The following is a 21555-nucleotide window of genomic DNA, read 5'->3' on the forward strand; positions in this document are numbered from 1 at the left end:
AAATGTATCACATGGCTAAGGGGTTCCACCTGTTCTGCATGTCAGTGCATGTAAAACATGAGGGGTTTTTTTTGTGTGTGTGTTTTTTGCTAAATGTATTTTAGTCGCCTGTTCTTCATAAGTCATTTTGCTTTAATATCACTGCCTGTTCATTTCACTGACTCTCAAGTCCTCCCCCTCTTCTTAATGTTGTTTTGTCTGGGTCATCAGGAAGGAGTAAGTAACACCCACACCAGCCTGCTTGATGTGCCAGAGTGCATGTTGTGATCCTTTAGACATAATTTAGCATCTTGTTTAATTCCTCATGGTGTGCAGTAGCCTGTAGTGTACCACACAGCTGAAACTATGCAAAAGAAATCTTTGCATCATTTGAAAATTTGTTCGCTAGTTTGTTAGCTTTAATTTGTCTCTCAAAAACTACATTAAAAGCTCCCTCTGGTATTTGTCATTTGTGTGGTTCAATGTCTGGTTTAGAATAAGATGTGCCAACATGTAGCTAATTGCTTAATTTGGCTAATACCTAATATTTAGCAGCTGTTCAAAATAAAGAAAAAGTGTCATAAAATCTAGACTTGCAGTTAGAAGCATTTGAATGGCTAGTTTTGTGTTAAAGAAAAGCTTTTTGTCACTTTTATAATGGAGCCAAGATTTAACATTAGAGGCCAGTTAAATATTCTTAGCTGTATGCTAAATTATGCTAAGTGCTACCAAAATAACAAATATTTGTCACAAATTCAGTTGTTGTAGCAGACCAATATAGTATTTTGTTTTTCAAATGTATCTAATACATTAAGCTGAGCTAAGCTAAGCTACATTAAGCTAAGCTGAAAGAAAAGGCTTGTGTTTATTCTATAGTAATTCAACAAAAAAGTAGACTCTCAGTCCTTCTTATAGCAATATAGAACTGATGTTCTCTGTTCTCTTTAGAATCTGATTGTTCAGAAAGGATAAAACTCACTTTGCCCAAAGCAAATGAGTAAATATTTTGCAATAATTAAATGAAATGCCTCCTTCTTCAAATGAGGCTACTTGTTCCAAAGTTACTTCCTCAAGACACTTGTCACAGCATTTTATAACACCTCAAAGTTGTCACTGCGCTTTTCTGAACAGGTTTCTTCTACATATTTCAGCCTGGGATCTGCTGCCACTACAGGAGACAATGTTTTCCTGTGTGCTTTTTTTTCAGGGGTGACAATGACCTTTGAGTTATTCAAGAGAATGTAATGAATCTTAAAAATTCAAAACTAACTACATGTTGCAATGTATCCCATTTCCTCTTCACTAATAAAACGTGTCCTTCACCTTGAGTTCTGTCTAAAACCTGCTCTAAAACTAACAGCATTTTAATGTTTAGAAAATATTAACCAGTGTTCAATAAGGTATCTTACAAGAAGCATGACTCATTTTTTTTTAGTGGTCGCAATTGACCAGAGTTCTTTGGGTAATGGGGAACAGCTGTTCACTAATTACTGACAAGTCAATGTTTAAAAAAGTCTTCAAAGTCTGACTGGAATTTTCCATGATAAGGATTTATAATCATTGCTGAGATATTACTGGTAGATTAAATAGTTGCTTCGTCATAGGTTTTATGGTGATAAGATTGCAGTTCTACATCCTGAAGCCTCAGGATTGTTGAAACCATTTTTTGAATTATGTACTGAGGTTTAAAGTCTGCAATAAGACATGTGCTACCTCACTGATCCAAACTAATTAGATGTGTAGTAGATGATATTACAATCTAAATTGTCAGCTTTAATTTTTCTGACCAGTGAGGTTTCCAAATTCCTCATACTTACTGAATATTTTTTCAGGAGCTAGGAAAAGATGCTGAATTTGACACAACAAAAGGATGCTTCTAATGTAATATCTTACAAGGAAATAAAATGAGTAAAGCAGGGCAAATCACCCTATTTTATGGTTTCTGTTGTGCAATGCTCTGAACAGAGAGCTTAAAGAAGCTTCAGACAGTTCAAACTTCATTATAGAACATTCAAGCGCTTCAAATGGTGTTTAACCTACTTTTAGGTTCTAGTGTTAAAGTAACTTGAGGTTAAGTTTCTCATCCCTCATGTTTTCCTGCCTGCAGGACAACAGCTTTGAGCAGTTCATCATCAATTACTGCAACGAAAAGCTGCAGCAGATTTTCATAGAGCTGACTCTGCGTGAGGAGCAGGAGGAGTACATTAGAGAGGTAAGCTGTGAATTCTACTCGTTGAGAAGTTTTGCGTCAAGCTGTTGGATGCAAGGTTTAAAACCTCCAGGGAAATTTACCTCTCAACACCTGCCTTTATCAATTTTTTTTCTTTCACCTGCAGCTGTACATCTGCATCTCTTAACATGTCACCACTCAGTTTGTTGTGTTGACAGTCCATTATGGCGGGCCCCTGAAGTATTGCTTCTACCTGGTCATTTCACTCAACTGTTTAACCCCTCCTACTGCCCCACTTAAACTTGCATTCTTTTCCTTAAAGTGAACACATTTCTGCTGTTCTATCTTTTGTTTTCTGTCCCCATCTCTGACCCACCAACATTTTCATTCTGCACACTCACAGGGACGGAAATGATCCCTCACTCTGTTGAGAGTAAACACTCCCCGATGTGGACCTTTAGGCTTTGTTTGTTTTCAGAGCTCTGAGTTTGAGTGCAACAGCGGTGACCTCACAGCCCCCTTCCCTACTTGCACCACCACCAATGATATTCCACCACTGGCTTGTGTCCAGTGTATTGCATGGGAAAATACCACAGCACTAGGGAAAGATGGAAGAACTACCCATCATAAATGTAGCCATGCCTTCTTTGCATCCACCTTTTTAAAAATATCAATCATTCACATTGGTACAGTTCACTAATCCATAAATAAGTGTTAAGTTGAAAACAGAAAAATGTGTTTCATAGGTCAGCTGCCTTTTTTGGAAGGGGAAATTTGTAAAGTGTGCTTTTGTCTTTTTTTCCCTGAGTCTTTGACCTTTGTTTGTGTGGAAATAAGAGTTGTAGAGAAGACATTTAAGTACCAAGGACTGTTATAAATGAGACAGGATTTAAAAAACGTTCACTGTTTTTATTTTTTTTCCATAAATGCACTGAAGTTAATTAGGTATTTTGTTTTCATTTCATTTCATCAGGCCTTACAAATGCATACTGCTGCAGGCATATTGTGACCTTGCTATAAAGCGCATTAATGTGCAATTACAAAGTTTTGGATGAGGTTGTGGGAGATATAGAAGCATAAATACAAGGTCTGGTTGTTTTTGCAGTGTTTTAAAGACTAGAACATTTTGTCTTTTTATATCATTCCCCACTCACACTCAATTGTCATTCAGTCTAAACTAGTACCTTGTGGTCTTGTAATTGCGCATCAGTTCTTTGTAATTTTGATGAATGAGGGTTGAAAAAAATATAAAATGTTCAAATGTCCCATTATTAAGTGCATTCACAGTGGTCTCATAGATGGTGGTTCTGATCGTTTTGAACCAGAATAAAAAACATTGTGATATTGTATATCAGCATTTGCTACAAGCACCATATTACTGGATACCTATGGATCAGATGTGAAAAGCATCGATGTAGGCAGCTACATTGATGATTGCAGTGCTCATAAGGTCCAAGTAAATGACAGCCTTTTCTCTTTTATGTACAAGTACCAAAGTCATAATCAGCTGAATATCTGTTTTATCAAGCTGATGATACAAAGAAATGAAAGACCTATTTTTGACTTGTGTGTTTTGTTACAGGGCATTGAATGGACAAACATCGAGTATTTCAACAATGCCGTTATCTGTGGCCTCATTGAAAATGTAAGTTAACATCCTATTTGTTGATTTGAAATCTGGTACTAAAGAAAACGGCACTGAATAATTACAATCATAATAACTCCAACAGGGCTCTGTTGCAGAGCTTGAGATTGTGGTTTCCAGTTCATAGACTTGAGTAAAATTCTGTAACAAATTCTAAGCTATGCTTTAATCTCTTCTTTTTGTGTCAGAACCAGAACGGCATTCTGGCCATGTTGGACGAGGAGTGTCTGAGGCCCGGGACTGTTACCGATGAGACCTTCTTGGACAAGCTGAACACAATCTGCGCTGATCACCAGCACTTTGAAAGCCGTCTGAGCAAGAATTCAAAATTTCTTAACGACCACAGCCTGCCACACAACTGCTTCCGCATCCAGCACTACGCCGGCAAGGTACTGATGACCCTTCCCCTCTTTTGGCCCAGGACACAACGGAAGAAATGTTTTTAAAAATGTGTAACTCAGTCTTGCCACAATAATAAAAAGTAAATCTTCCCGTTTTCTTTTTTCTCTTAAATTAAGGTGTTGTATCGTGTTGAAGGTTTTGTTGACAAGAACAACGACTTGCTTTACCGGGACTTGTCTCAGGCCATGTACAAGGCCAATCACAGCCTCATCAAACAGCTCTTCCCTGAGGGAAATCCTGTAAAAGTCAACCTTAAACGACCACCAACTGCTGGATTCCAGATCAAAGCATCTGTTGGCACACTAATGAGCAACCTGCAAACAAAGAACCCAAACTATATTCGGTACATTCAATCTTCTCAGTGACATAGGTGTATTCTGAAAAAAAATAAAGTGACTTGTGAGAGGTTAAAGCTGAATATAAATGTCTAATTTACAGATGCATCAAGCCTAATGACAAAAAAGCATCCCACATCTTCAACGAATCGCTGGTCTGCCATCAGGCGCGCTATCTCGGCTTGATGGAGAATGTCCGTGTAAGGAGAGCGGGATATGCCTTCCGTCAGGCCTACGAGCCTTGCCTCGAGCGCTACAAGATGCTCTGCAAAAACACCTGGCCGCATTGGAAGGGGCCTGCCAGGTAATCTGCAGATCATGAGGACAGAAAAGTGAAATGTTTTCAAAGCAAACCCTTCAGATGTGTTCTTGCAACTGGGAAATGTTCTCAGGTGTCTGAATGTGGGATGGCTCTCAGTGGGAATGTTTGTGGCCAACGCTGAGGTGTGTTTAGCTGCTCCCAGGTGGGAGGATTCGCTGGGAAACGACTCGGATAAGGTTCAAAAGATGAAATGATTAGATGATCCTAACAGTTTGAAAAAACTTTTAGTTTGTTAAAGAAGGATTTTCGTTTAAAAATATTACCTATACACTAGTGTAATTTGATCGTTTGCGTTACTGAAATAAAATACTTGAAATTTTAATGATGGAATACATAAAAATGAACTTGGCATTACAGAAAGTAGCTGTAGTCACGTCACATACCAGATGTTCATTGTTCGGTATTCCCCCTCTGAGCCACAACGTGTCGAGACATTTCATCTTTATCTGTCTCCTCCATTCTACATCAGACTTCCCCATTTCATTCACTGTTCTGGCTAAATCACCGATTCATATCTGCAGTGCCATACACTCGAATCTTGTTTTTAAGTCACCTTTTGGCACTTACTATGGATTTAGTCATCATCTACAGGAGGGGTTGAGGGGACGGAGTTGGGGTGGGAGGAAGGTGTATGTCTTGCCATTTTTGGATGAATGTAGTCCAGCCAGATTTTTTTTTTAAGTTTATATTTATTTACATCCTAACTGTAAATGTTTTATTCATTGCCTTTATTTTTTGAGAAAAGCAGTGGTGGCTATCATACTGTGTTTTCAATCTCCTGCGAAGCTCCAAATTCTGCTGCTGAAACTGGAATTTTGCGATTCATAAGCATCTCAATTTTAAATAAAAAAATCTAAATGTTTTAACACTGCTTTTTACCAAGTCCTTTGCTTTGAGAAATTGTATATTTAAACATTTTAAGTCTGAAAACAGGTATATTAACATTTGATTAAAACCCATTGATCAATATTATATTGTGGTGCGCAATAAAATAGACCTTTATAAAGTTTAATTGTTCTAACAAACTTCAAAGGCATTTTGCATGGCACTCGTTACTCAGTAGCGTTCTGTTTTAAAGTAGTAACTTTTTTAATAGAAATACTTTTGGCTGAAGTCCAGTAAACTTTGTTTTCAATATGCATTTAAATTGGGATGCTTACATTGTGCATTAATGCTGTAAATTGACTTGTCAGGTAGTTTGAGGTTGCCACAATGTGGGTTCCCCTTTTGTAAAGGTATCAAAGTTAAGACACCTTGAAATAGAAATGGAGCTCACAAGGTTGAGTTATGTGATAATTACTAATTTGGTATGTTAAGTTAATGTCTCAAAGCCTAATATGGAGTCCACAAATTTACTGACAAATCCTGACTGTAAACAGAAAGGCAGAACATATTGCAGATAAAACCCACGTTAAATCTCCAAATTGAGAAGTGACCTGAGTAAAACATTGTGACACCTTTTTAAGTGTTCTATGAAACAACTAAGTGTAAAATGTTTATGTAATGACCAGCACCCATCAAAATCCTGGTCTTGATTAGAGACGCCTGAAGGAACAGCAGATGTGTCTGAAAAGTACAGTTTCTGCTGACATGACTTCCTTCAGCTTTAGTGCTTCCTTAGGCATCTAATAAACGCTGAATCTTCTTCCAACAAAAACCACTTCTACGCAGAAGACATACAGTTGGTATAATGGCACCTATAATGTGTGCCCTGATCAGATTTTGTGAGGTTCTAGCCTGCTAATGACTGGTGAGGGAAGGTTCTAAGAATCCTTGTTGGTTGGCTTGACTGCCTGCTGTGCGCTTCTGGTGATGTATTTTTTTATTTTTTTTCTGGTTTCTCTAGACAAGGAGTGGAGGTGCTGATGACTAACCTGCAGGTTCCAGCTGAAGAGTACTCTTACGGCCGTTCAAAGATCTTTATCAGAAACCCAAGAACGGTACAGAACATGCTTTTGCCTTACTGGTCGATTTTAATTCTTCTAGTGTTTTAGAGTCTTGATGTTGAATCCAGTATTCTCAACCTGTTTTCTCACAGTAACATGTTTGGAAAACAGGGTGGGCTGCACTCGGAGCACCCCACTTTAGCAATTAGCATGTAACCACCACTCTGAAAACACATGGTTTCACTTAACGATCTAACATGGGAAATAAGTTGCTCTGTGTTTCCAGGCCTCAATTGTTTAGGTCTGCGTCATGTGAATGGGTTTTCTCCACCGCTAGCAGAAAGCCCAGAGCTTGAAATAACATAATCTCTAATTGCTTGCTGCATTTGGTCTGATAAACTTATCCCCTCTAAACATCTGGAACTTTAAAGTCAAATATAAAATGAAGCAGATTTTGAACTCGGTTTCTGGATATTATTGGTATCGGACATGCTGAGAAATTTTAGAAGAAATTCACATTATGGAACAAAACAGGGCGCTTGCAGAATTGGAGGGTATACATAAAGATCTTCATTGTAGGATAGTGTTGCATTGAAATTTTAATGCAATGGAGAGATGTACATCTTTACATTTTTAGCATAGATTCAGATGAGGTAAATAATTCCTGCATTGAGAACTTACAAAATCTCTGGTCTTTCAGATAGTGGTACCACTGCTGTCACTACTTTTCAGGCCAGGTACTGAGATAGATGCATTATTGTCTATCACAGTCTTGTTGCATTTTGAATCATCTTTCTGAGAGACATAATGACCCATTTTCAGTCAAAATTGTCCAGAAATTCACAGGCCCTCCACCAAGCTGATGTTTTTCCACATATTCATTCTTCTTCCACTCAACACTTGGAGTGTTCTGTTTCCCAAAAGCTGTTTTGGGTTTACCGGACTAAAGCACATAGTTCCAAGCAACACTTTACATGTTGTCACTTGTTGCTTTTTTTAAACCCTTCCTTACAATCCTGATTGATATTTGCCAACTCCATGGTTGGTTCCATAAGAAAAACAGTAAATGTGAATATTTAAAGGAGGTAAAAAAGGTGTTGTAATTCATTCATAGTCTTATATTTATTATGATTATTACTGATACTTGTAACTGGTGTAGTGGAGTAGCCCATTTGGTAAAGTGTAGGTTTAATTTGAGGCTTTGACTGTTTTTTTTTAAGTCTTTATTGGCACTAGTGGCCTTTATTTATTAAAGGAAAGTGGGTAATGAGAGGAGGGGAAGACATGCGGCAAAGGTTGCCAGGCCAGGAATCGAACCTGCGGCAGCTGCGTCGAGGACTAAGGCATCCATATGTGGGTTGTGCTTAACTCTTGTGCCACCACAGCACACCTGGCTTTGACTGTTTAAAGTCACACCTATAGTACCAAAAACATTTTAAGTACTTATTTCCTGTTTTGTCAGTGCCTTTCATACAACGAAATATTTGAATATTTTAAATTCATATCACCGTTCCCTTTTGTTGTGTTTGTAATTTAAGGAAGCAGAAAAGATGTCCCTGGAAAGTAAAAGATCAGGAATGTATAGACCTACAAACAAAAATTGTAAAAAAAAAAAAAACTTTAAACCAATGCAATTTAAGCATTACCCAGATTTTGCTTCCACTAAATGCACCCAGCATCACATAGCTTTGTAAAAAGATTTTACAGACACTTTAAATTCAAGTTCAGGTAGTCTTTTTAATCTGAACAAACTGGATTAGTTGAAACCCTGAAAAGAAAATTCATTTTGACACTTCATTTATGAAGAAAAAAAATGTCTTCGGGGGGAACGTTCTGCTTTTGTTGACAGACCTCATGGTGTGTGAAATTCAGCATGTTTTGTTTCCTTCTCTCCATGTAGCTCTTTTTCCTGGAGGAGAAGAGGAAGCAATGCCTGGAGGACCTTGCAACTCTCATTCAGAAGATCTACAGGGGCTGGAAATGTCGCAGCCACTTCCTGCTGCTGAAAAAGAGCCAGATCGTGGTGGCATCATGGTACCGCCGATACGCGGTGAGACTGCTTTCCAAACTGCTGCCATGGCTACCGATACCTGAAAGCTTTGTTACTCAAATTGTTGCCATTTCCATTCAACAGCAACAAAAGAAGTACCAGAAGATCAAGCATTCGACCACCGTGGTGCAGTCCTACACCAGAGGGTGGCAGGTATGAGGCTTCCTGTGAATTTTATTGTATCTGGAGTAATGAATAAATCATAAGTAAACATGAAATGTATTTCTTCCAGGCTCGGAAGCTCTTGAGAGAGCTGAAGTATCAGAAGAAATGTGAAGAAGCTGTGACCACCATTGCAGCCTTCTGGCATGGCACACAGGTATGGTAAAATAGAAAAGCGCATTTTAAAAACATATTTGCTCAAAAGATGTTTGCTCAGCACTTCAGGGTCTTTTTTTTTTGTGTGTGTGTGTTTTTTTTTTTCTTTTTTTTTTTTTTACATTTTCATTTCTCAATATTGACACCAGTCTTTCTAAGATTCCATTCTGTGAGCTTTCTTGGATTATGTTACTTCAGTTTTTCCTCTGCAATGCTATTTCTTTTGATCATTGCACATCTACTTTTTCCCCTCTGCTTCTTTCAACTTTCCCTTCTCGATTTATCCTTCTGCACATCTTCAACCATTCCTACCTAACGCCCACCGCATCCCACCAGGCTCGGATGGAGCTAAGGCGTCTAAAACAAGAAGTGCGGAATATACACGCTGTGACAGTAATTTGGGCATACTGGCAGGGAACCAAGGTATTTCCACCTAGCTGTAGTGTTGCTGTCCCAGCTGTCTTGTCACTGTTTACAATGTTTCATCCCATTCTGACTATAAAAGCGCATAGTGGCATAGAACTATTGCTAAATGAATATAAAGTCGATGAGCTTTGCCTTTTATGTTGGTGCTTTTACAGGTGTCTTATTTAAATTTATAGTAGAAAACTAAACTTTAAATCTTTAATTATTGCCTTCATGTTTTGCTTATGACTTTATTCTAATAAGCAATTCCACTCTATATCACTCAAATGCTATTCTGCTTTTTAAAGCTCAAAAAAAGAATGCATTTTTTCCAGATAATCTATCTAAACATTTGGGTTTGAGGGATTTTTGGGACAGTGTCGCTTCATCACCTTACAAATCTCTGAGAATGTTGCTTTTTCTCAGCTACAGCAGTCGGTCTATTTAGTTCCTAGACACTCCCAATCATGTCTGATTAAGACACTCGGGAGTGTTGGGTCTTTGTTGTATTTTTCTTTTCATACAATGCTCAAATTCTTTAGAAGGTAAAAAATTGCAGGCCAATTCTGTAGAGAAACCACTGTGGTTCTGTGTGATATTAATTTACCTGCTTCTTCCCTTTTCTTAATATAGTAAAAGTTTCTAATGTTTTGGTAAAATAAAACACAAATTATTTTAGGCACTAGTTTCTAATATAAATAAACATTCAAGACTGAAAATGAATGCATATTCATTTATTTAGTGAGAATGGAGTGTAGAAACGGAACATATCCCATCAGACTATTATATTGGACAGCATCATTTGGGATCTACTTGCTGGTTGTTAGAGATGCATCAAGAAACTCAGTGATCACTGGAATCAGTGAAACTCAGTGATCACTGGAATCAGTGAAACTCAGTGATCACTGGAATTGCCAGATTCTTGGCGAGATTGGTCCAAATCAGTAATTGGTTGGTCAGAAGCATGACAATTCAGTAATTTTTCTTAAAGTTCTCTTGCAACACCTGATTGCGTTAACGTTCTTTAGCGTTGATGCCGTTACTCAGGAAATGTCATTGTCACTTCCGCCATTGGAGGCACAGAAATATTTGAAGCCATTTGAATGAAAGCTTTACTTTCTGCAACATGTCAAGATGCATCTGCAGTTCATTCTGGCAGCTAGAGTGTGAAATACGTTTTTTCTGTTTTAGTCTTTTGGAGTTTCAACCTCCTGTTTATCTTGGAACATTCTGGATTTGAAAATATTGGAAGCCTTTTGGGAATCTGTGTCAAAGGAAAGATGTACTTTAAGGATATGGGTATGCTACCTGCACTAACTGGATATGTAAGATGTTAAGACAAATACTTATTGTTTTGAAATAGTTCATATAATCAGATGGCAGCTTTTGTGTCGAACTCTGAGAGAAACTGGAACAGGGTGAAATCTTATTGGCAAGTTGATGCCAGTATAAAAGCTTGAGATTGTAAATTGGTCACCGAATTCTGATTAAAGCATATCTAGTCATAACATTTTTTAAAATAACTTTCAAGCCATTTGAACAACATGGGTTCACATTTACCTTAGAAATATTTCATCAGTCTAATTATGTGTACTTTTTTAAAATTTGCTAATAAAAACCCAAAACTCGTTCTGCAGTTCTTGTAACGCATTTAGAAAAAGTGGAAATTTCACCTGTATTGTAATGTCTCAGTTAAAAAAAATTGGATTACAAGCTTTACATACCGAAGCTTAACATTGAAGAGCTTCCACATTTTTTCCCTTTAGTTGAGATTTATCCACACACATTTACCTTCTGTCCATTTCTGACTAAGCTTGGGTTGTTATGAGATAACATTGAGTAAAATACTACTATATCATTATATATATTAAGTGTAAAAAAAAAAAAAAGCATGATTTATTTTTATTTTGTCTGTTCGTACTGCTACAGTATTTGAGCTTAAGTGTCTCACATTTTGATAGATGCACAGATGTAAGCAAAGAATTGAATAAAAGATCCACTAAATTGATTTTCAAGTCCTTATTGCAGAAAGTTTTCTCTGTTCTCCTTCTCAGAAGCAGTTTGAGAGAAAAACAAATTAAAATAGGCTGTTAAATTGCATTTTATTACCCACTGTAAACTATCACTGACCTTTGCTTTTGAAGTTGCTTCAGATAAGTCTCGATCTCTCAATTTGCCAAGAATGAAGATTGAATGGTGCAGACCAAAGCTGAGCACCATCTATTCACCTTCTACATTTATATTACATGTAACACAATAGATGAAACTTAAAATATTTAGGTTCATATTGCCTAAATATTTTAAAGTTTAGGTAAAGTTAAAGGTTGGAATCACTGAACGAGATGTAAGCTCTGCTTTACAATGTGAACTTTGTTCATCAAGTACATGGGTAAATTACTGGAAAGAGTTTTATCACAATATAGCTAATCTGTTATTCCACCTCAGCCCTTTCATTGATTTATTTTTTTATTTCACTTTAACTCAATTGACCATAATCGCCACACATAAAGGTTTTCCTCTTGAGTGACTCATGTTGTCAGTGTTTTCTCATTGTTACCTGTCACACCCGCTCTCCTTGGACAGTTGCGGTTTTGCCTGTCACTGAATAAAGCAATAACGCTCATCTGCAACTGCCACCGCTTTTCATTAGGCCCGAAGAGAGCTACGTCAGCTGAAGGAGGAGGCGAGGAATAAACATGCTGTGTCGGTCATTTGGGCCGGCTGGCAGGGCACCAAGGTATTTGGGAATGTTGACTTGCCGTGACTTTTTGACTTATCGCCTCCATCAACCCCACTCCCATCTCTTTATTTAAAAAAAGAATCCTGAAGTAATTCTAAGCATTTCTCAGTGATGAAAAGCATTTTGTTATGCGTCTTATGGCTCAGTAGGTGCTGAGGTTGTAAATGAATCTTCCAAATATGACCAAGTCCTTTATGGTAGTTTGTTTAAAATACATGTCTAATTCATCCTGGATACATAGATTTAGTTTTGGTTTGTTGCATCGTCTTCATAGGTTCATCCTTGATAACTGCATGCTTCTTGCTCATGCTGCATGACTTCCTCTTACTGTGTAGCTACTGCATTTGGATGGATTGCATCCCAGCCGAATTGACTCTCCTGCATCATCACCCTGCAGTTACTAAAAACGCTTCTTTCACCTGACAGATGCTCTTCTAGATAACCACCCAAACACTTTATTATACATGTGTAGATGCTGGAGCATTATAGCAATAACGTTGCAGCCAGCGCTTGTGTGCAGTGTGTGTGCACGTCTTCAAAGTGGTCGACTCCAAGCAGAACGGTTTTGACCCCTCCATCCTCTCATCTTCCACTGCTCTTTCTTCCCCCGCCCACACCCAAACAGGCTCGCAGGGAGCTCAGGAGGCTGAAGGAGGAAGCCAGGCGCAAGCATGCCGTCGCTGTGATTTGGGCCTACTGGCAGGGACTGAAGGTACCCACCAGCCCCCACGGCGTAACAACCATCACCCTGTGTGCCATCTGCTCCCCATCACTGTCCCCATCGCCCTTTTCATCACTTTTTGTCCTCAGAAAGGCAGCCTCTGCTCTCTGTTGCAAATATCTTCTGTTTTCCTTTACGAAGTTCGGAAAGCGTATACGGCACCTTCCATTGTCATTGCCACCCCTGTTAAAGTTTAAAACTGCAGAAACATTACGTCACTATCCTACAATAATTGCCCAAGTAAATTTTTTCCAAGTGATTTTGGCAAAAATAAATTACTTCTGGCAAAAAAATTACTTGGGAAAGTAACAATAATCTCATTCTAAAGAAAATTGAGAAATCCAACAGTTAATTTGAGTAAAGTTTTCATTTTTGTCGCTTGTAACCCTTTTTATGATCCCATTTTGCTAATAGGACAGCACTTTTTTTCTGAGTATAATATTAAGCAAGATTAGAGCAGAAAGATGGAGATCTTTAACCAATCTTTAGTCCTTCTCGATTAGGTGTGTGCCACTTCAGCCTCCAAGAAATGGTGTATTGTATGTGTTAACTGTATCCCTGTTCCACAGCTAAATTAATAGACATGTTGCCACCTCATTTAGTTGTCAGATTCTGCTTAGGCCTTGTAATAAACCACTGTCATCTAAAACATGCAGGACACTGGCGCTTTATGACTGCAGCTGGACATCCTTGCTGTAGATCACCTTGAATCCTCTATAATCATTGGCATGAGCCGATGAGATGACCAAAGTCCATGGATGAAGGTTTCTGCTAGAAGACTGAAATAAAGTGCCCATTTTCAGCTAACTAGCAGACTGCTGGATTTCAACTTAACATACCCAATTATTCTAAAGATTTCTTGTAATGCGTTCCAAAAGGTTTTCCAGGACCTATGGAAAAAAATGAGCCCTCAGCATCACAGATCATCGACTGTAAATAACTATCAATAAGGTGCTTTATTCTTCTTTTCCCATGTTTTCTTTTTCCTTTTATTCTGAAAACTCAGTCTTTTTCTCATCTGACCAAAGCATAAGCAAAACTTATCAAATGTGACATGTTTACTTTTGTTATGAAAGGACAAACTATCTTTTCTTGGCATCCCAAAGTCCTCTTTGGCATTTAGGTGGTTTCTAATGAAAATGGAAACATGACTTCAGAAGGCTTCATTTTGCTGCAGTTCTCAGTGAGCTCTTGAGATCTGTTTTACTTTTTTTGCTTCAGTTACCATTCTGAATAATGTGGGTGGTGGCAAGATAAACATGTTTTCCAGCCTAGTGGTCAGTGGCTAGAAGGCCTGAGTGCCATGTCAAAACTGCATGACACAGCAGGGGTCAGCACCGTCTTCAAATCATTAGTTTTTGCCTTCTGTCTAGCTGAAGACCCCCATCTTAGAAGTGGGAATTATGAATCAATTCTTTGTGATTTAGAAAGTTGTAGAAACTGATCAAACACATATTCCAAAATTGTTTTTAATCAGTTGCCGGTATTTGAGCCACCACTAAATGTTGAATGAAAGGTTGGATTTTTCCATATTTCTCAGTGTGAGATTATGTAATGGTTTAACTTCCAAGGTCGTGCAGATGCATAAAATCCGTAACTGAATTATCAGTTTGGTTTGAAACGACGGTTAGTTATGATCCCTCTTATCAACTTTAGGTGTTGTCCTTTAACGGAATGTAAGTAATTTACAACACCTGATGTAAAAGTTTAACCCCCACTTTAAATATTGGAGTCTCTGAATACCAAGTATAGAAAATTGTTCAGCCTCTTTTGTTTGTTTTTTTTAAGCAACAATGTGCAAAAGTCTACCCATTTCATCTTAACTTTTCCCTGTCTTCCATTACTGACCCTTAAAGCAGCACTGTTTGTGACTCCCATGCTGTTTGTTCTGCTTCTTTTTCACTGAAGGGGTGTCTGCTTTTGGGTTTTTGTCTGTGTGATGTTTACTTTTTGGAGTGAAACAATCCATGTTTACCATGTTCATGTTTTAAATGTTGTTTTTTTGTTTTTAATTGAGCACCAGGAGCCTGGATATGCACCTGTTATAATTCACTTTGTCCCATAAAGGAAAGCATGAAGTTTGTCATAACAATGATAGCCTTTTCACTCATTTGAAGAAATTATTGTATTTGGGATTATTTTCAACAGACTGGGTTTTGTTTTGTTGTTGTTTGTAACTAACAAAATGTCCTTTTTTGTGTGCAGTTTTTGTTGTGCTGCTCCTCTTTCAGTGTGCTTCTTTCCTGTCCCACCGTGTAACGAGTCAACAGAGTAAGCTTGGAATTGATTCACACATTTTTTACGATTGTGCTCTCAAAGGTCCGCAGAGAATACAGAAAATTCTTCAGGGCAAACGCAGGCAAGAAGATCTATAACTTCACCATCCAGAGGATTGTAAGTCTGGCTTAAGACCTGTGATGTTTTGTGAATGGGTTCATGTTAACTTTAATGTTTAAACTGAACACTTCTTGGATCTTTTTGGATTACTAGATGCAAAAATACTTCCTCGGATTGAAGAGCAAACTGCCCTCCATGTCCCCGATAGACAAGACCTGGCCTGCCAGGCCTTACTCGTTCCTGGATGGAGTCCATGCTGAGCTTCGGAGGATTTTCCATCTCTGGAGGGTTTGTCTGTCACATTCAGTCAGGCTTGTTTTACACTGTCAGAGTGAATGCTGTCTACTGTAAAACTGCCAGACAAGTGTGTAGCAGAATAAATTCAGGATTTCTGAATTTTTTAGTTATGTTCTATAAGATGTAGGCAGCAGATCAAAGTACAATGATGATGCACACAAAAACTAGTGTTTCCTGGCAGTTATTCTTTATTTTGACTTGTGATGCAAACAGTGCAAGAAATACAGGAGCCAATTCACAGAGGAGAAAAAGGCAGTGTATGAGGAGAAGCTGGAGGCAAGCGAGCTTTTTAAAGATAAAAAGGCTCTCTACCCAAGCAGGTATCTTGCATTCACTACTCTCCAAAGCAATGCCCATGGTGTCAATCTTAATTTTATGCCAGATTGAGCCTTCATACATCTTATATTTCACATTATACAAATGTCTTTGACTCCATCTTTTTTTTCTCAGCGTGAGACAGCCTTTCAAAGGAGACTACCTGGAGATCAGCAAGAATCCAAAATATCAAAAACTCAGCAGCGCCGTAGACGAAAAGATTCTGCTGGCCGACGTGGTCAACAAGATAAACAGGGCCAATGGAAAGGTAGGAAAAAAGTGCTTTTGGAAAAGTACTTTTACAATATCCACACTACAGCTGACATCATTATACTTGTTATATGTGACCAATCAACATAAAGTATTTTACAAATAAAAATCTGACATGTGGGGTGCATTTATATTCAGCATTAGATAACCAATACCAGAACCACATTTTGCTGAAACTACAGCTCTAGGTCTTCGGGACATTTCTACCAATTTTGAACATCTACCAACTCTTTTTTGCCCATTTTTCTTAGCAAAATAGTTTAGGTTCAGTCTGGAAAGTCTGAACAGCATTTTTCTTTTTTTGCTCACACCTCAGATTTTCAAATGGCTTTAGGTCTGAACCCTGACAAGAACATGAAAAATGTTGTTTTTTTTTTTATCTTAAACATCACATTGTAGTATCTCTGACACTATGTTTAAGATCAATTCACTGTCTGCAAGAACAGATTATGTGTCGTAGAGCTGCAAAAACAAAATAACATTTTGTTCTTTTGAGGTGTTTGAAAAATCTAGTGCGATTGGACAGAAATGTGAAGCGGGTAGGACTACTATACTGATAGAAGGTGCAGTGGAACAGACCTATGAGGACTTCCTCAGGGTTCAGCTCTTGTTTATCTGAAGGAACTTTTGTCTTCACATCAGATAAATGGGGAAATTTCTGTTTCCTGGTAGAGTATGTACAGGTCACTTTTGTGGCGTTCAGAGTGAGGTGCGGTCTAAGTCGACATTTTGATCTCTGCAGAACACAGCACTTCCCAGTGTATGTTCTCTCTCCTGTAGCAATTTGCATTTCTTGATTTCCAAAATATTTCTTTTTAAACATCTTGCATAAAAAGCTAATGAAATGCATGTCGGGATGTGATTGTAGTGAGAGTTCAACAGGCATGAATACATTTGTAAAGCATTTCACCCAGTGTTTTCATTAAAACTTTTCTGCTTCCATTTAAAAATTTGCATCTTAAAGTCTGATATCTTGTATTTTATGTTGGACTGAATGCAGGATGACACCAGTGTTTCTGTGCTTGCAGGGGTCACCTCGACTCTTTCTGTTAACTAAGAAGAACGTTGTTCTGGCTGATCAGAAGACTGGGCAGCTGAAAGCCAACGTCCCTCTTACAGACCTTGCAAGTGTGTCAACGAGCTCACAAACTGATGGCTTCTTTGCTCTCAAACTCAAAGAGGTGAGGAGAACATTGTTTTGATATGTAGCGATAGATGATAAACTTTTTCAGGTTATTTGTGTGGCCACAAAATCTTTTTCAAAAAGATTAAGGAAAATTGTTTAAAAATTCAATGTTGCTCCCAACAGGGCTCAGCTTCTGCTATCAAAGGTGACTTCTTGCTCAGCAGTGATCACCTGATTGAAATGATAACCAAACTGCACCGCATCAGCTCCATGGCTGCAGACAGAGAAAAGCTCAACATTGACATCTTAGACGAGTATGCAGAGTCTTTGGCTTATATTGTGGCCAGGGGGTTGGCTCTTCCTTCTTGGTGATATAAGTTGTTGCTCTTCTTCTCTGGTGTTTCAGGTTTCTGGTGCAGTTCAAACAGGACAAAGTGTGCGTAAAATTCATCCAGGGTAGTCCCAAGAACGGCAACAGCGTATCATGCAAACGCAAAAACAACCGCCTGCTGGAGGTGTCCGTACCTGCGTCATCCTAAAGAGGAGAGGACCTGACGGCCAACTCAGACGTTCTGGACTTGACAATCACCACCCCTGTGCCAACCCTGAGCCCAAACACATGCTGTTATTTGGCTTCCTGTTGTGTTCTTTATCAGATTTTTTCCATGGCACCGCTATAGCTGAAATAATGGGCCACAAATTTTTTTTGGCAGAGAAAGCTCAAACTAAAGGGTTGCATGCCACAGAAATTTTGGTGTAAAGAGCTGATGCCAGAGCACAACCGACTTTTTGTATACCCGTGGCAATGTCGTTGCCTCCATGGTAAATTAGTTTTCAGAGAAAATGTCAAAAGAACTTAAAGAAGAACTCCAGCCTCCAACAGTTCAGACTCATCTGCTTTTAAGCTGCTCTGACGCTGGCAAGAAAGATGGCTTAAAAATTTGAGATGAGCTATGACACAGGATTTGGGCATAAGTCTGTCGCATTTAGTTCTTTGACAAACCTGAATACTGCACTTGCTTTCCCCTTCGTAACAGAGGGTCTGACCTGAAAACTACATTGATTGTATGTTGTTTTCTTATTTTTCTTGGATTACAGCACATTAGGCAGTTGTGTAAAAGTAAGATAGAATTTGCTAAATAATTGTAAAACACTTTGTATTCATTCTTACGTGCCATTAAACAGGTGTAAACACAGTACCATGCGAGTGATGATCCTATTTATATTGATGCCAAAAATGAAATTAAATAATTTCTTTTTGATTGCACTACACATGGTCACTTGGATTTCCTCGTTCTAGTACAGCTGATTAATCATTATTCCATCTACCCAGTAATTGTAAACTGCATTCTTGTTGAAGGTTGCTTGGAGTTGAGACATTAGATCAGTTTGAACCCAACTTTTTTCCCAAAACTACTTTTTCCACCTCAAATTCTGACCATTGAAACCAGTGCTAATGTTGTGTGCAATATTGTGTTTCTGGAAGCTGACTTTCCTGTGCCATAAGCTGTACATAGGCTTTATAGGCTGTAGCCATAACATGGACACACAGTTTAGATTCCTTATTTTCATATGTATTACTGGTGTGGATGTTTTAGCTTCTACAGCTTTATTGTAGTGTTTGAACCATTTTTCCCTTCACTTTACATTACAAGGGAACAGACCAAATGTTAATTTGAGAGGTTTTGTTAAGAGGCTATATGCAGTTAATGTTGTACCTATAGTAAATTCTTTGCATCTTTATTTAATAAAAGCCCAAATTAATTGGAACTGGAAGCTTAGTCGACTGGTTATCCTCGGAGGGACACAGACCAAAGCATACTTCTACAAATTAAAACCTTACAGTGGTCTATGCTAATGCCAACTTAGTTAAACCATTGTAACATTTCATTGCCTTATTTACCCAAAAACTGAGGATCACTTGCTCAGAACATGTGTCACGAAGGTGGTGCAGCAGCAATGAGATTCCTGTGTGAATGCATACTGAGAATGCAGCATGAAATGCTTCTGGTCTTGGTATGAACCTAAGTGTAAAAAGAAATGGATAGCATTTACCTATACCACTAATTTTGCTCTTCGCACTACTTTAATCTTGTAACTGACAAATACTGATCAGAACCTCTTTGTGCCATTCTCAGTCTGTTTCACATGTGAGGATAAATGGTGGCGTGCCACCTCCAACCTAGGTTTCCTGTGTGAATATACCAGCATGCTTCACAAAAACCGCTATGACCGCTTTTAGCTTTAACCACTGAGACAAGCTGTTGACTTCAGCCTCTGGGAGAGAGAAAATTTGATCCTGGATGCTGAAGCAAAGTCTGAAATGGGCCAAGACAGAAATAGACTTGTACCATCTTGGACTACAATCTTAAAAGAAAAAAAAAGTGCTAACCCCTCTTCCATGAACTTTAAAACTGTTAAATTTGCATTGAATGGCTTATCCAAAGCATAATGATTCTGTCACCAGTAATCTTCCTTTTTGAAACTCAGAACGAAACGCATGACGTTTCCTGGCAGATAAATTATGTAGTTAACAAGCAGAAAATTAAAGCAGTTTATGTGTAAGAAACTGCCTTTACTTTTCTATTACTCAACAGCAAGTGTTCAGGTTCTGTTCCTGGAACCCATTTGGCTGTCATACCTCATATCGCCATGTCTTGTTGAAACAATAATCAGCTTTACTGGCCATTGCAGACATAAGATTTTATAAAATTGTGTCTGCATTATTTTTGGGAGGTGAAGGGTTAAGGAAGGCCTCTCCAAAGTCGAGCAGAAGTAATTCGTATTTAAAATGACTGCTCCAGGTCCAGGTTGGATAACTGCTCAGAAACCGTTAATGATTTTTTTTTTTCCTTTTATTTGACTTGTATACAGATTACTGGTTTACTTGCATTAAGCAGACGCAAGTAAACAAAGTGTGGGGGGGGGGAATGCAATCGGACTTCACTTTTCTGCATTTCAACTGAAATTTAGAAATGTTTATATTTGGGGCTCTTTCTTTTGAAAAAATATCCTTGTCATGTAAGTAAGTCACTTATGGTGATGGGAAATCAGATATCACACATGAGGGATAAACTGATGGTTCTAATGGATTTACTTGGAGCCTTGTTTTGGTGTGGTTTCACTTGTAAAATCTTTCTTGCTCTCTTCTTCCCCTTGATTTGTTTTTGAACAGTGGTTAGAGCTGCAAAATGATGTCTGCATTCTTGTGTGCCTGATGTTGAACTGTGTTCAGAGATGGAACAAGAAAAATATTTTAGTAGAACTCATTGTAACATTGCAAGTATTCTTTTTAAATTAAATAAAGATCAAAGATAAATGTTCTTTGCTGCTGTTGTATTTTTTTTTCCATTTAATTATTTGAAGTATAAATCCATAAATGTTGTCCACACAAATCATTATTCTTTGCATTTCAATTTTATAAGCCTTTTTGCTTTTTATGTACCTCACATCCCAGCACTAAATAACAGGCTTTGATTGCTGTTTATCTGCATCATCGGGGGACATGGTTTGGAGGCTTTTGGGGCTGTATGGCCAAGCCTAGCAGTCAAGCAACTTGCCAGATGTTTTCCATCACATCTGGGGGGGAGCTGTCCTGGGGTTAAATTCCGCAGCTTTGGGAGAGCTGCCGGCAACAGGTCTCAGGGGACCAGCCCTCTGATTGAACAGAGTGGTAAAAATAGCGGACCATTTTGGGCTGCCCAGTACCCGGTTCCCACCACTCCACAGGCTGGGAAAGGAAGGCGGAGTCCTAGCACTCCCTGTGGATATTATTCAACTCTCTGTGGGACTACAAAGGAACCAGACAATGCGCTCTCTGATCATGTGGAGCGTCTGCCGTTTGCACACTGCAGTGCAGATCTGCATCACACCGTTTTGATAAAATCAGTTTGCAGAGCAGATCATGAATGTATCTTGTAAATCAGCACTCCAATCCAAATGTTGGGAGCGGTGCTTAAAATGGTTCTCAAATGGCAAGTAACACCTTTTAAACATTTAATGCTTTTTGTCTTTCAAAATGTCAACATAAAATGAAACATTTCTGCGGTATACAAATTAACCAGCGGAAGATGAACACTTTCTTCCCCAGACTGGCATTAGAGTACTGTAGACCAGTTGAGGTTGCTTTCTTGAGTCTCTGGTGACATCTTCTGGACTCTTATCAGCCTTGCAATAGAAAACGGGAGGAGGAAGAATTGAAGAAAATTTGAATAAAACTGTTTGACAAGATGCAGCG

General features: G+C 38.4%; 1 protein-coding gene across 6 annotated transcripts in view; it reads left to right on the forward strand.

Annotated features, from left to right (window-relative positions):
• The window catches only part of myo1b (myosin IB), a 70326-nt gene extending 49685 nt beyond the window's left edge, over positions 1-20641 (forward strand). Inside the window, exons 14-33 of one of the 6 annotated variants that reach the window (XM_028022564.1) lie at positions 211-216; positions 2087-2191; positions 3732-3794; positions 3983-4183; positions 4313-4539; positions 4635-4835; positions 6700-6793; positions 8640-8789; positions 8874-8942; positions 9022-9108; positions 9444-9530; positions 12163-12249; positions 12878-12964; positions 15293-15367; positions 15464-15598; positions 15821-15927; positions 16058-16190; positions 17221-17373; positions 17502-17632; positions 17725-20641. In XM_028022564.1, coding sequence (XP_027878365.1) covers positions 211-216; positions 2087-2191; positions 3732-3794; positions 3983-4183; positions 4313-4539; positions 4635-4835; positions 6700-6793; positions 8640-8789; positions 8874-8942; positions 9022-9108; positions 9444-9530; positions 12163-12249; positions 12878-12964; positions 15293-15367; positions 15464-15598; positions 15821-15927; positions 16058-16190; positions 17221-17373; positions 17502-17632; positions 17725-17857 — 2331 coding nt within the window. In that variant the 3' untranslated portion in view covers positions 17858-20641. The remainder of the gene's footprint in view (positions 1-210; positions 217-2086; positions 2192-3731; positions 3795-3982; positions 4184-4312; positions 4540-4634; positions 4836-6699; positions 6794-8639; positions 8790-8873; positions 8943-9021; positions 9109-9443; positions 9531-12162; positions 12250-12877; positions 12965-15292; positions 15368-15463; positions 15599-15820; positions 15928-16057; positions 16191-17220; positions 17374-17501; positions 17633-17724) is intronic. The other 5 variants (XM_028022565.1, XM_028022566.1, XM_028022568.1 and 2 more) reach the window with 5 other exon arrangements.
• The last annotated feature ends 914 nt before the right edge of the window (positions 20642-21555 follow it).

Source organism: Xiphophorus couchianus, chromosome 7, assembly GCF_001444195.1.
Source record: "Xiphophorus couchianus chromosome 7, X_couchianus-1.0, whole genome shotgun sequence".
In the NCBI taxonomy this organism is placed as follows: Eukaryota; Metazoa; Chordata; class Actinopteri; order Cyprinodontiformes; family Poeciliidae; genus Xiphophorus; species Xiphophorus couchianus.